At 26.9% G+C, this 9,142-nt stretch overlaps 4 protein-coding genes across 14 annotated transcripts in view; 2 read left to right on the top strand and 2 right to left on the bottom strand.

Moving 5' to 3' along the window:
* The first annotated feature begins 75 nt into the window (after positions 1-75).
* Positions 76-3,260, top strand: LOC106792227 (cytochrome P450 302a1, mitochondrial-like). 2 transcript variants are annotated; one of them, XM_014758484.1, is made up of 8 exons: positions 135-1,002; positions 1,070-1,310; positions 1,397-1,572; positions 1,668-1,872; positions 1,945-2,095; positions 2,190-2,438; positions 2,501-2,731; positions 2,845-3,260. In XM_014758484.1, the coding sequence occupies exons 1-8, from the start codon at positions 810-812 to the stop codon at positions 2,950-2,952; spliced, it is 1,554 nt and encodes a 517-aa protein (XP_014613970.1). In that variant the 5' UTR covers positions 135-809; the 3' UTR covers positions 2,953-3,260. The 2 variants fall into 2 exon arrangements, with proteins under 2 accessions (XP_014613971.1, XP_014613970.1); XM_014758485.1 differs by lacking the exon at positions 2,845-3,260 and having other exon boundaries at positions 76-1,002; positions 2,190-2,436; positions 2,501-2,634.
* Positions 3,261-3,271: 11 nt separating this feature from the next.
* LOC106792228 (26S protease regulatory subunit 7) lies at positions 3,272-5,245 on the bottom strand. Its single transcript, XM_014758486.1, has 6 exons — positions 5,030-5,245; positions 4,889-4,926; positions 4,323-4,805; positions 4,069-4,233; positions 3,830-3,996; positions 3,272-3,757 (listed from the first exon to the last, which is right to left on the bottom strand). The coding sequence occupies exons 1-6, from the start codon at positions 5,100-5,102 to the stop codon at positions 3,379-3,381; spliced, it is 1,305 nt and encodes a 434-aa protein (XP_014613972.1). The 5' UTR covers positions 5,103-5,245; the 3' UTR covers positions 3,272-3,378.
* A 124-nt stretch (positions 5,246-5,369) lies between these two features.
* Positions 5,370-7,015, top strand: LOC106792229. 3 transcript variants are annotated; one of them, XR_001382266.1, is made up of 3 exons: positions 5,370-6,046; positions 6,140-6,359; positions 6,599-6,701. XR_001382266.1 is itself a non-coding variant. In XM_014758489.1 (3 exons), exons 1-3 carry the CDS (start codon positions 5,492-5,494, stop codon positions 6,302-6,304), a joined length of 642 nt encoding a protein of 213 aa, XP_014613975.1. In that variant the 5' UTR covers positions 5,370-5,491; the 3' UTR covers positions 6,305-7,015. The 3 variants fall into 3 exon arrangements, 2 of the variants coding, with proteins under 2 accessions (XP_014613975.1, XP_014613973.1); XM_014758489.1 differs by having other exon boundaries at positions 5,370-5,648; positions 5,727-6,046; positions 6,140-7,015; XM_014758487.1 differs by having other exon boundaries at positions 6,140-7,015.
* LOC106792226 (spondin-1-like) overlaps positions 6,692-9,142 on the bottom strand; it is a gene marked incomplete at its 5' end in the record, with an annotated part of 8,274 nt that continues 5,823 nt past the window's right edge. For 3 of the 8 annotated variants that reach the window (XM_014758475.1, XM_014758480.1, XM_014758477.1), the window contains 7 exon segments: positions 6,710-6,905; positions 7,029-7,058; positions 7,213-7,291; positions 7,400-7,557; positions 7,911-8,045; positions 8,242-8,412; positions 8,661-8,871. In XM_014758475.1, the coding sequence (XP_014613961.1) occupies positions 6,829-6,905; positions 7,029-7,058; positions 7,213-7,291; positions 7,400-7,557; positions 7,911-8,045; positions 8,242-8,412; positions 8,661-8,871 (861 nt within the window). 8 annotated transcript variants of the gene reach the window in all.

Below are 9,142 nucleotides of genomic sequence, written 5' to 3'. Positions count from 1 at the left end.
GAAACATAATATTTTACAATGTGTCCTTTTTTTGTTTTTTTATTATAAATAAGTAAATTAATTTCAATTCTAATGTACAGAATACACTCGCAATCACAAATTACGTTCTTTTATTTTGATTCATTCTTGTATACATGTAATTTGTTATAATATAATTCTTTAGTATCGAATATATTGAAATAAACACGTTTACAATATTAAATAAAACATTTATGTAAATGTATTACGTATTATGTATGGTGTTCTGTAAAATACGTGTAAATATAATCACATCTCAGAAAAGGGAATAATAATCTTATCGTTATTTAACATCAAGTGTTTATACGACAGTGGATTGAAATAAAAATAAAGAAAAAAAAAAATAGAAAACACATTAAAATTTAAGAGATTGAGAATAAATCACCATTGAAAAAATACAGGCCAAGCAAAAGGATTTTTTTTACAAACGAACGAGATATTTTTCCAAGTCACGTGGAGGCCGGTTTAACCTAAGCGTGTATTTTAAAATCAAAACTTGCAGTCAACGCAAAATAAAGTTTCATTTTAATATAAGTAACGTGCATCGTTAGCAAATAATATAATACAAAAATATGATCTAATATATCATACACATTTTTTTCAATTTTTTATCATATTTCTTTTAAATTGCAATTATTATTAAGAGAGAATGACTTCATTTGTGAATAACATGTTATACATTTGATATTAATTAAAGATTGTGATTATATATCAATTCTCTATAGGATAATAATTTTGTTTGTCCATATAACATAATATAACCTTATTTGAATTAAAAAGTGTGTGTAAATATGTTTCAACAAATGAAAAAGTTTCAATCAATCTTGTCGTTAAAGGAAAGATCATGTTTCAATTTATTTGTCAATAATTATTCGGTTAACAGTTCTAAGATAAGTGAAACTACGTTAAATTCTTTTCAAGATATTCCTGGACCAATATCTTTACCTTTGATTGGAACATTGTATAAATATATTCCTTTGATAGGTAAGCATAACAAACTATGTTATATCAAATTAATATAAATACTATGATATATGTGTATATTTGATAGGTGAATATTCATTTACAAGACTTTACGAGAGTGGAGTTAAAAAATTGAAACGTTATGGTCCATTAGTAAGAGAAGAAATAGTACCAGGTGTACAAATTGTATTTGTATATCGTCCAGAAGATATAGCTGAAATTTTTAAAGCTGAAACTTCATTACATCCTGAACGTAGAAGTCATTTGGCACTTCTCAAATATAGAAATGATAGAAGTAATATATATAATACTGGAGGTCTTTTACCAACGTAATAAATAACAATTTTTGTCACAATTAATATATATCTATAAAAGAAAATATATATATATTTAATATTAAATGTATATGTTTTAGAAATGGACTCGAATGGTGGAGATTACGTAAAGAATTTCAAAAGGTTCTTAACAAAATAAATTATGTTGTTAATTATCTAAAAGATACGGACAGTGTTATTAAAGAATTTCTTCCTCTTTGTACAGAAGAAAAATATGATGATTTCTTACCGCTACTTTCGCGTCTCTTTCTTGAATGTAATATTGTTTTATATAGATTTATTTTTCTTATAATATCTATATTGAAATATTTGTATTATCTATTTTTTTGTTAATATAAACAACAATTGCAGTAACGTGTCTGACAGCCTTTGATATAAGAATGAATAGTTTTTCGAAGGAAGAAATGCAGAAAGATTCTAGAAGTTCTAAACTCATTGATGCAGCATTTTCAACTAATAGTGCTATTTTGAAATTAGATAATGGACCTAGATTGTGGCGTTATTTTGATACAATTCTTTATAAAAAAATGTGCAAAGCACAAAACTATATGGAGAAGTATGTTATTTATATATATAATTTTAAAACGTTTATCCAAATATTATTTTATATGAATTTTCTTCTATATAGTGTCGCAATAGAAATGGTAAATAAGAAAATAGAAAAAGGAACAGATCCTTCTAAGAAATCTCTTCTTGATGCTTATTTGAATAATCCTGCATTGGATAAAAAAGATATAGTTGGTATGGCTTGTGATATGTTGCTTGCTGGTATCGATACTGTATGTAAATATAAATATCAAAAAATAAAAATGATTATATCATTGAATAATAATTTTTAATTATACAAGAACATTTTTATTATTATTTCTATAGACAAGCTATACTATGTCTTTTGTTCTGTATCATCTTGGAAAGAATCCTGAATGCCAAGAAAAATTAAGAGCAGAATGTTTCAAGTTATTACCGGATAGTAATCAAGACATAACTCCAAATATTTTACGTAAAGCTGAGTACACAAAGGCTGTAATCAAAGAAACATTTAGATTGAATCCAGTATCGATTGGAATAGGACGTGTTTTACAGACTGATATTGTTCTTAATGGTCATTGTGTACCTAAAGGTGTAAGTATTTAATTATATTGTATATTTACCTTGTACTTTGTATTTATAATGTTATTTTTTAGACTGTAGTTGTAACGCAAAATCAAGTCACCTGCCAGTGTCCTGAATATTTCGATGATCCGCATTCATTCATACCGGAAAGATGGTTACAAACAAATGCAGATGTCAATAATAAACATACTAATTCTTCAAGATCTATTAATCCATACTTAGTATTACCTTTTGGTCATGGACCACGGTCTTGTATTGCTAGGCGTTTTGCCGAACAAAGCATGCGAACTTTATTAATACGGGTACGTTTATTAACAATTTATTTAATTCTCAATTGAAAAAATGTTTATTTAATATATTTCATATTAAATTCTATATATATATATATATTTTCTTTTTCTCTTTTTATATGTAGATCTGTCGAGAGTTAGAATTTACTTGGAGTGGTGATAATCTCGGTTGTAAATCATTATTAATTAATAAACCGGATGGCCCAATCAAGCTCAATTTTACAAAAATATAAACATTAATAAATTATATTAAAACAGTGGAGCCTTCTATATTCTAACTCTCATTATCCGAATATCCGAAAATATCTGAAAGTTTTGTTATTTAAATAATCATTGCGTAATAATGTTTACATTCGTGTATTCGATCAAATGAATTCTAGTTATAATAATTTTATTATTTAATCATATAATAATATCCATTATATTTTAAATTATTATAAGGAGTATGTATCTGTTTAAACATTCCGTTCGAACAACGTCGGTAAACAAATTTTGTAATAGGAATACAAAAGGCTCAACTAAACTTTGGAAGTAATAATTACATCACTGAAATCAATTCTGAGAATAATATAATTCTCTAATATTATATTATTTTATTATCCAGTACTGTTATAAAAAAAATTACCTGCATGATGTACTGTGTATTTTAATAAATGAACTTAATTGTAAGTCATATATTTAGGAGTAGCAGAGAATTTAGCATAAGACTTGATGACTTTGTTAACAGCTTCAAGAAAATCTTTTTCTGTAGCTACTTTACGACGTGCACGAATTGCAAACATTCCAGCTTCTGTACATACAGAACGTATTTCGGCTCCCGTGCTATTAGGACACAAACGAGCGAGTAATTCGAATCTAATATCTCTTTCAACGCTCATCGAACGTGCATGAATTTTAAAAATATGAGTTCGACCCTCAAGATCTGGTAAACCGAACTCAACTTTCCTATCCAAACGTCCTGGTCGCATCAATGCAGGATCTAACGTATCTGGTCGATTAGTTGCCATTAATACTTTGATATTACCACGAGGATCAAATCTAAATATAAAATATAAATATAACAAATATATAAATATAAAGCTCTAAAATATATACAGAAGAAAATCTTACCCATCTAATTGATTGATCAATTCCAACATAGTTCTTTGCACTTCGTTGTCACCGCCAGCTCCATCATCGAACCGAGCACCACCAATAGCATCAATTTCGTCGAAAAATATTAAACAAGCTTTTTTACTACGCGCCATTTCAAATAATTCTCTCACCATTCTTGCACCCTAAGAAAAATCCGTATATGTATGTACTATTATTACATTCTATTGTAATAAATTTTCTAAATAATAACATACTTCTCCAACATATTTTTGAACTAATTCTGATCCGATAACACGTATGAAACAAGCATCTGTTCTATTGGCTACGGCTCTTGCGCATAATGTTTTACCTGTTCCAGGTGGCCCAAAGAGTAATACACCTTTAGGAGGTTCTATACCTAAATTGACAAATTTCTCTGGCTGTAAATAAATAAACAAAATGATGATATAAATATGATAAAATTAATTTTAATAAATATTAATTATTAATTAAATTTATAAATACTAACATGAAGTAATGGTGTTTCTACGACTTCTCTCAACTTTTCTATTTGTTCTTTACAACCACCTACATCGCTATAAGTTACATCTGGTTTTTCCTCAACTTGCATCATAGTAACAGTAGGATCTATTTTGGGTGGTAATGGGATATGTATTTGATACTTATTACGATCTACTCCAACTCTCATGCCTTCTTCAATATCCGTTGGTGCTACCGTATCAGCCAAGTCGACAACGAACTTAGCAAACTGTTTTACATTTATAATATATTTTGGATCGTCAGAGTCAGCATTAATAATTTTTGTACAACGAGCAACTTGTAATGGTTGTTCATTTTGAAGAGTTTGTTTGTCTGCTGCTAAATCCCAAAGAGCTGGAGGTGCCAAACCAGTGTCTGATTCTTTGATTCCTGTCAGTTCATTTACACGCTTGATTATAGTTTGTATATCTTCTTCAACCACCTTTATAGTCTTAGTATATTGACCTTGACCCTATATATTTTATTACATGGATAATATTAGAAAGACAAATATAATATGATAAAGGATTATTTTATTTATAAATTATAACTCACATATGTTTTCAACAAAGCAATGTCCGCCTCATCAAGAGCTGAAATAAAATAATATAATATTTAAAATATACAGAAGAAAATTAATAACTTTAAAAAAAAAATAAAAAGAAAGAAAAGAAATAATTTCACATTTAAACTTACATTTAATTTCTTTCTCTTCTTTTTCATCCTCCGATTTTACTTTACGCATATCCTCTCCTAAATGATCAGGCATTTTTAATATATTTCGTTAAATAACTTCTTTAGATTGTTATTTTTAATCTTTAACATAAAATAATAATATAATGGGATAAGTTGACGTTGGACAAGTTTTAGGTTATGATTCCAACAGATTACAAGCAAAAATTAATAGTTGTCTGAATGGCGACGTCAGTGAATAAAAAAATGTTCCTAGTAATATCTGATCAATGATTGGTCAATTTTAAGCCAATTCGATTTAAGAAATAATCAAAGATTTTATATAAAAATATTCTAGTGAAATTTGGATGTTTTTTAATAACAATGTGCAGGATTACGAATGATATAGAGCCTCTACATTTTTTAATTTTTTAGGTTAATACATTTAGGTTATAAAATAAACAAATAGTAAGAAATAAAATCTAAATGGGTGCGACATCCTTGTTAGTGGTATTAAGAATAAAACCTTTGCTACGAGTGAATTGTTATTTGTCAAGTTTATTAAATAATAATTATCAAGAACAATTGGTAAGAGGAAATCAAAATATTTTACGTTATTGTATGAAAGTTCCTAACACCGAGGGTAACGTACATGATTTTCCTAAAAAGAAAAAACCGAAAACAATGATTATACCTAAAATAACACTTTTATTGTCAAAAGATTCTATGACAGTTATAACTTTGGAGGAAGCACAAAAACTTGCAAAACGTCGGAATTTAATATTAATCAAAGTAGATGATGAACAGAAATGTTCATCTAAAGACACTTACAAACTTGTAGAACCAACGGAACATTTGAAAGAGTCTAAAATTAAAGATAAAGGTGATACAAAAAATAATGATATTAAATCGATAAAGCTCATACAATTATCTGCTAAAATATCCATGTATGACACTGAGATCAAATTGAAAAACGTCAATAGATTGTTAAAAAAAAGGCATAAGGTCAAATTAATCATTAATTATGATTCCGAAATACCGGTAAATATGCAACTTATTTATATATATATATATATATATATATATATAAACACATATGTCTGTACATAACATTTATTTTATTTTCATTTATAGGATAAAATATTGAAATACGTTGAGTCGTCTATAAAACAACATGGAACGATACAAAAATCTATGCAATCATTGCGTGCAGTGCTTTTAATTACTCCCATATTAAATAAAAATGACAATACGAATGATAATTCGCATGATATAAATGTGAACACGGAAGAAAAATGACTAGTAAATTCTAATTGTATATAAAACGAGTAAACTATTTGTCAATATTTTCATTGTAAATATCAAAATGTGCAAATATGTATTAATAGATATTATTGAAAATAATTAACATAAGTATGCAAACAAATACAAAAAAGTGATAAAATAAAAAGATAGCATGACATGTTTTAAATGAAAATATTGTATTGAAAATAACATTACGATGTGTTTAATGATTAAACATTTTATATTGTTGTGCCGCAGAGATATTTTTTTGTGATGGTATGTATTTGTCATAGTTATTTTTCTTTTCAGGGATATGTTAATTTAATTATCCTTAACAATGTAATACTGTTACGGTTTAAATTAATTAAGAATATACAATAGATAGAAGCTAGAAAACGAATATTTGAACAGTTCCACATATAACTGAGTGAAAAGATTTATTACGGACATTCTAATGTCGTACAATTTCTAAATTCTACAATTGTAGAACAAAGTCTACCATTTGGACCACGAGAGGTTGAACTTCGATATTTCTTATTCTATAATCCGACGTAATTCCCCAAGTTCCAAAGGAACTTCATTATCGAGCAAGATTGTACTTTACAATCTACTGAAACTAAAATAATATAAAGATTATTAAATTTATCAGAAATTTAATATGAATATTAAAAGTAATAGAATTCATGTATCACGCGATATCAATTTTGTCAATCAATTATAACACTTACATTATACTTACTTTCGTTTACTCTTCTATTAATTTTTTCTGCTGTAAATATTGAAATAATATTAAAATCATTCACATAAATATATATGTATATATATATATATATATACATATTTAAAATAATATTTGTAGATTTCGTTAAAAAATGTTCATAAATGTTTTTATTCGTTTAAACATTTAACGAACATTTACTTACAACAAGGCGGTACTTTACGACATTTTCTTTTCCGTAGCAATTTTTTCGGACAACTTTTACCTCCGCCTTTAGCCGACATCTATAAAGAAAATTTACGATAAATTGTATAATCAACTTAAACTACTTACCGCCATGTATGTTCTATTTATTAATCAAATTATTTTGTAAAATAAGAAATTATATATACAAAAATCTTCCGCGTGCTAAATGTAAAACCACGACATCTAATACATGGTGACCATGCGCTCCATTCTGATACACTGCAATCTATTCGTTGACTGTTTTCTTCTGACGATTCTACCACTTGACTTCCAGATTGAAGACCTTTGAACTCTAATAAAGATTCTGTAAATCAAATATAACGAAAAAACATTGATAATCAAATTGTTGTACAATTAATTAATACATTCATACGTTTCATTGATTTATATTCATATCGAAAAATTCACAACAATTCAAAAAATAAAAGAAATCTAATAATTGGTGAATAATAATACAAACCACGTATCGAGTTATTAGTGTAATTAAATTAAAAAATAAAAATAAAAAGAAAAGAAAGAGAAATCTATAAAAAAAAATATATATATATGGAAATATTAAAAAGTGTAAAAAAACAATGTTACTTTTGTTTTGTTTAAGTATAAAATCAAAATATACCAACGTGATATATTGAATAATTATTTTGAAATATAGTATACCCGAGGTTTCATCAAACTGTGCTCGTTTTGTCTTTCTCCTGTGTTGTTCTTGTACAGGTATATGATAGCTGAGCACACTGCTGAGGGATACCTTAAAATTTTTCATAAGAGCCGACAAGTTGGCTTTTAATTCTCCTTATTTCGTTTGATTAGCGTGCACAGAAGAAAAGATGATTTTTTTTTTTTTTTTTTTTTTTTTCATTTTTTTTTTCTCACGTTAGTCAATTAAACGCTAACAAATCTAATATTATTATTCTTTCTTTATTATTTCTTTTTGTTTTTTCTTTTTTTTTTTGGTTTAATTAATTGGTCATATTATATCACGACTTACTTTGATAATTTCCACAAACTGTGTAACAATATTCCTTGGTTGGAAAATTATTTCTATTTCCACCGCATCCTGTATATTTAAAATGATGACACTGTCCGTCGTATTTGTTGAAATAAACACGTAATATATGTTCCGAACAATTTCCTTCTATTTTCGGTTCGCTGCATACTTCTAAAAGAAGAACATTAATATATTTTTATCAATGAAATTATATTTAAATTAATACATTCGAAGTTACGTTAACCAGTTACACTGTAAAATAATAATAATAAATATTAAATAATAAATATAAATATAACAATATTTTGTATCGATGACGATTATACTCGTCACTTGCAATTAATTTAGGTAGACCCTTTTTCCAAGAAGTTTTTCCACAATTAACTGTGGTTTATAAATAAATAAATAAATATATTTACGTGCAGCTTCCTCACGAGAAAAATCACAAAATTTCCTGTCGGCCATGCAGGATGCTTGTTGTTGTTTGCATTCCTCTATATTCGGATTATCTTCTCCCATACGATTAAAATTTTCTTTATAATTTCTCGTTCTCAATTGCATACCTATTCCACAACTGGAACTGCATGGGGTCCACACCGACCACTGCGTGTAATGTTCGGGTGGACACTTCTACAAAAAAGTAATTAACTATTTTGTTTAAACAAAACTTTTATCATAACAGAATATAAACTTAAATTTGAAATTAATTATACTTAGAATAAATTCAATAAGATTTTTTATATCCTATTATATTACATAAAAAGAAATATTTAAAAGGACGAGTCCGGTGTTATATGTCGTAGAAACATATAGTTACGAGATATGAAAATATGATAATAATTAATTAATTAAAACTTACACAGAGAGAGACATACACATATATATATATAATATTGTATAT

Source organism: Polistes canadensis, unplaced genomic scaffold, assembly GCF_001313835.1.
Source record: "Polistes canadensis isolate GaletaPanama2010 unplaced genomic scaffold, ASM131383v1 scaffold_395, whole genome shotgun sequence".
NCBI classification, from domain to species: Eukaryota; Metazoa; Arthropoda; class Insecta; order Hymenoptera; family Vespidae; genus Polistes; species Polistes canadensis.
The sequence above is the reverse complement of the archived record's forward strand: the minus strand, read 5'-3'. Positions and strand labels throughout refer to the sequence as shown.

What these genes read in the sequence shown, in the direction of transcription:
- LOC106792227 (XM_014758484.1), top strand. Translation starts at nt 810, where the DNA reads ATGTTTCAACAAATGAAAAAGTTTCAATCAATCTTGTCGTTAAAGGAA. An exon ending in GCACAAAACTATATGGAGAA is followed by an intron (nt 1,873 to 1,944) that starts GTATGTTATTTA and finishes TCTTCTATATAG; the next exon opens with TGTCGCAATAGAAATGGTAA. An exon ending in GTCATTGTGTACCTAAAGGT is followed by an intron (nt 2,439 to 2,500) that starts GTAAGTATTTAA and finishes GTTATTTTTTAG; the next exon opens with ACTGTAGTTGTAACGCAAAA.
- LOC106792228 (XM_014758486.1), bottom strand. Translation starts at nt 5,102, where the DNA reads ATGCCTGATCATTTAGGAGAGGATATGCGTAAAGTAAAATCGGAGGAT. An exon ending in AGAAGAGAAAGAAATTAAAT is followed by an intron (nt 4,927 to 5,029) that starts GTAAGTTTAAAT and finishes ATTTTATTTCAG; the next exon opens with CTCTTGATGAGGCGGACATT. An exon ending in TAGAAACACCATTACTTCAT is followed by an intron (nt 4,234 to 4,322) that starts GTTAGTATTTAT and finishes ATTTATTTACAG; the next exon opens with CCAGAGAAATTTGTCAATTT.
- LOC106792229 (XM_014758487.1), top strand. Translation starts at nt 5,492, where the DNA reads ATGGGTGCGACATCCTTGTTAGTGGTATTAAGAATAAAACCTTTGCTA. An exon ending in ATTATGATTCCGAAATACCG is followed by an intron (nt 6,047 to 6,139) that starts GTAAATATGCAA and finishes TTTCATTTATAG; the next exon opens with GATAAAATATTGAAATACGT.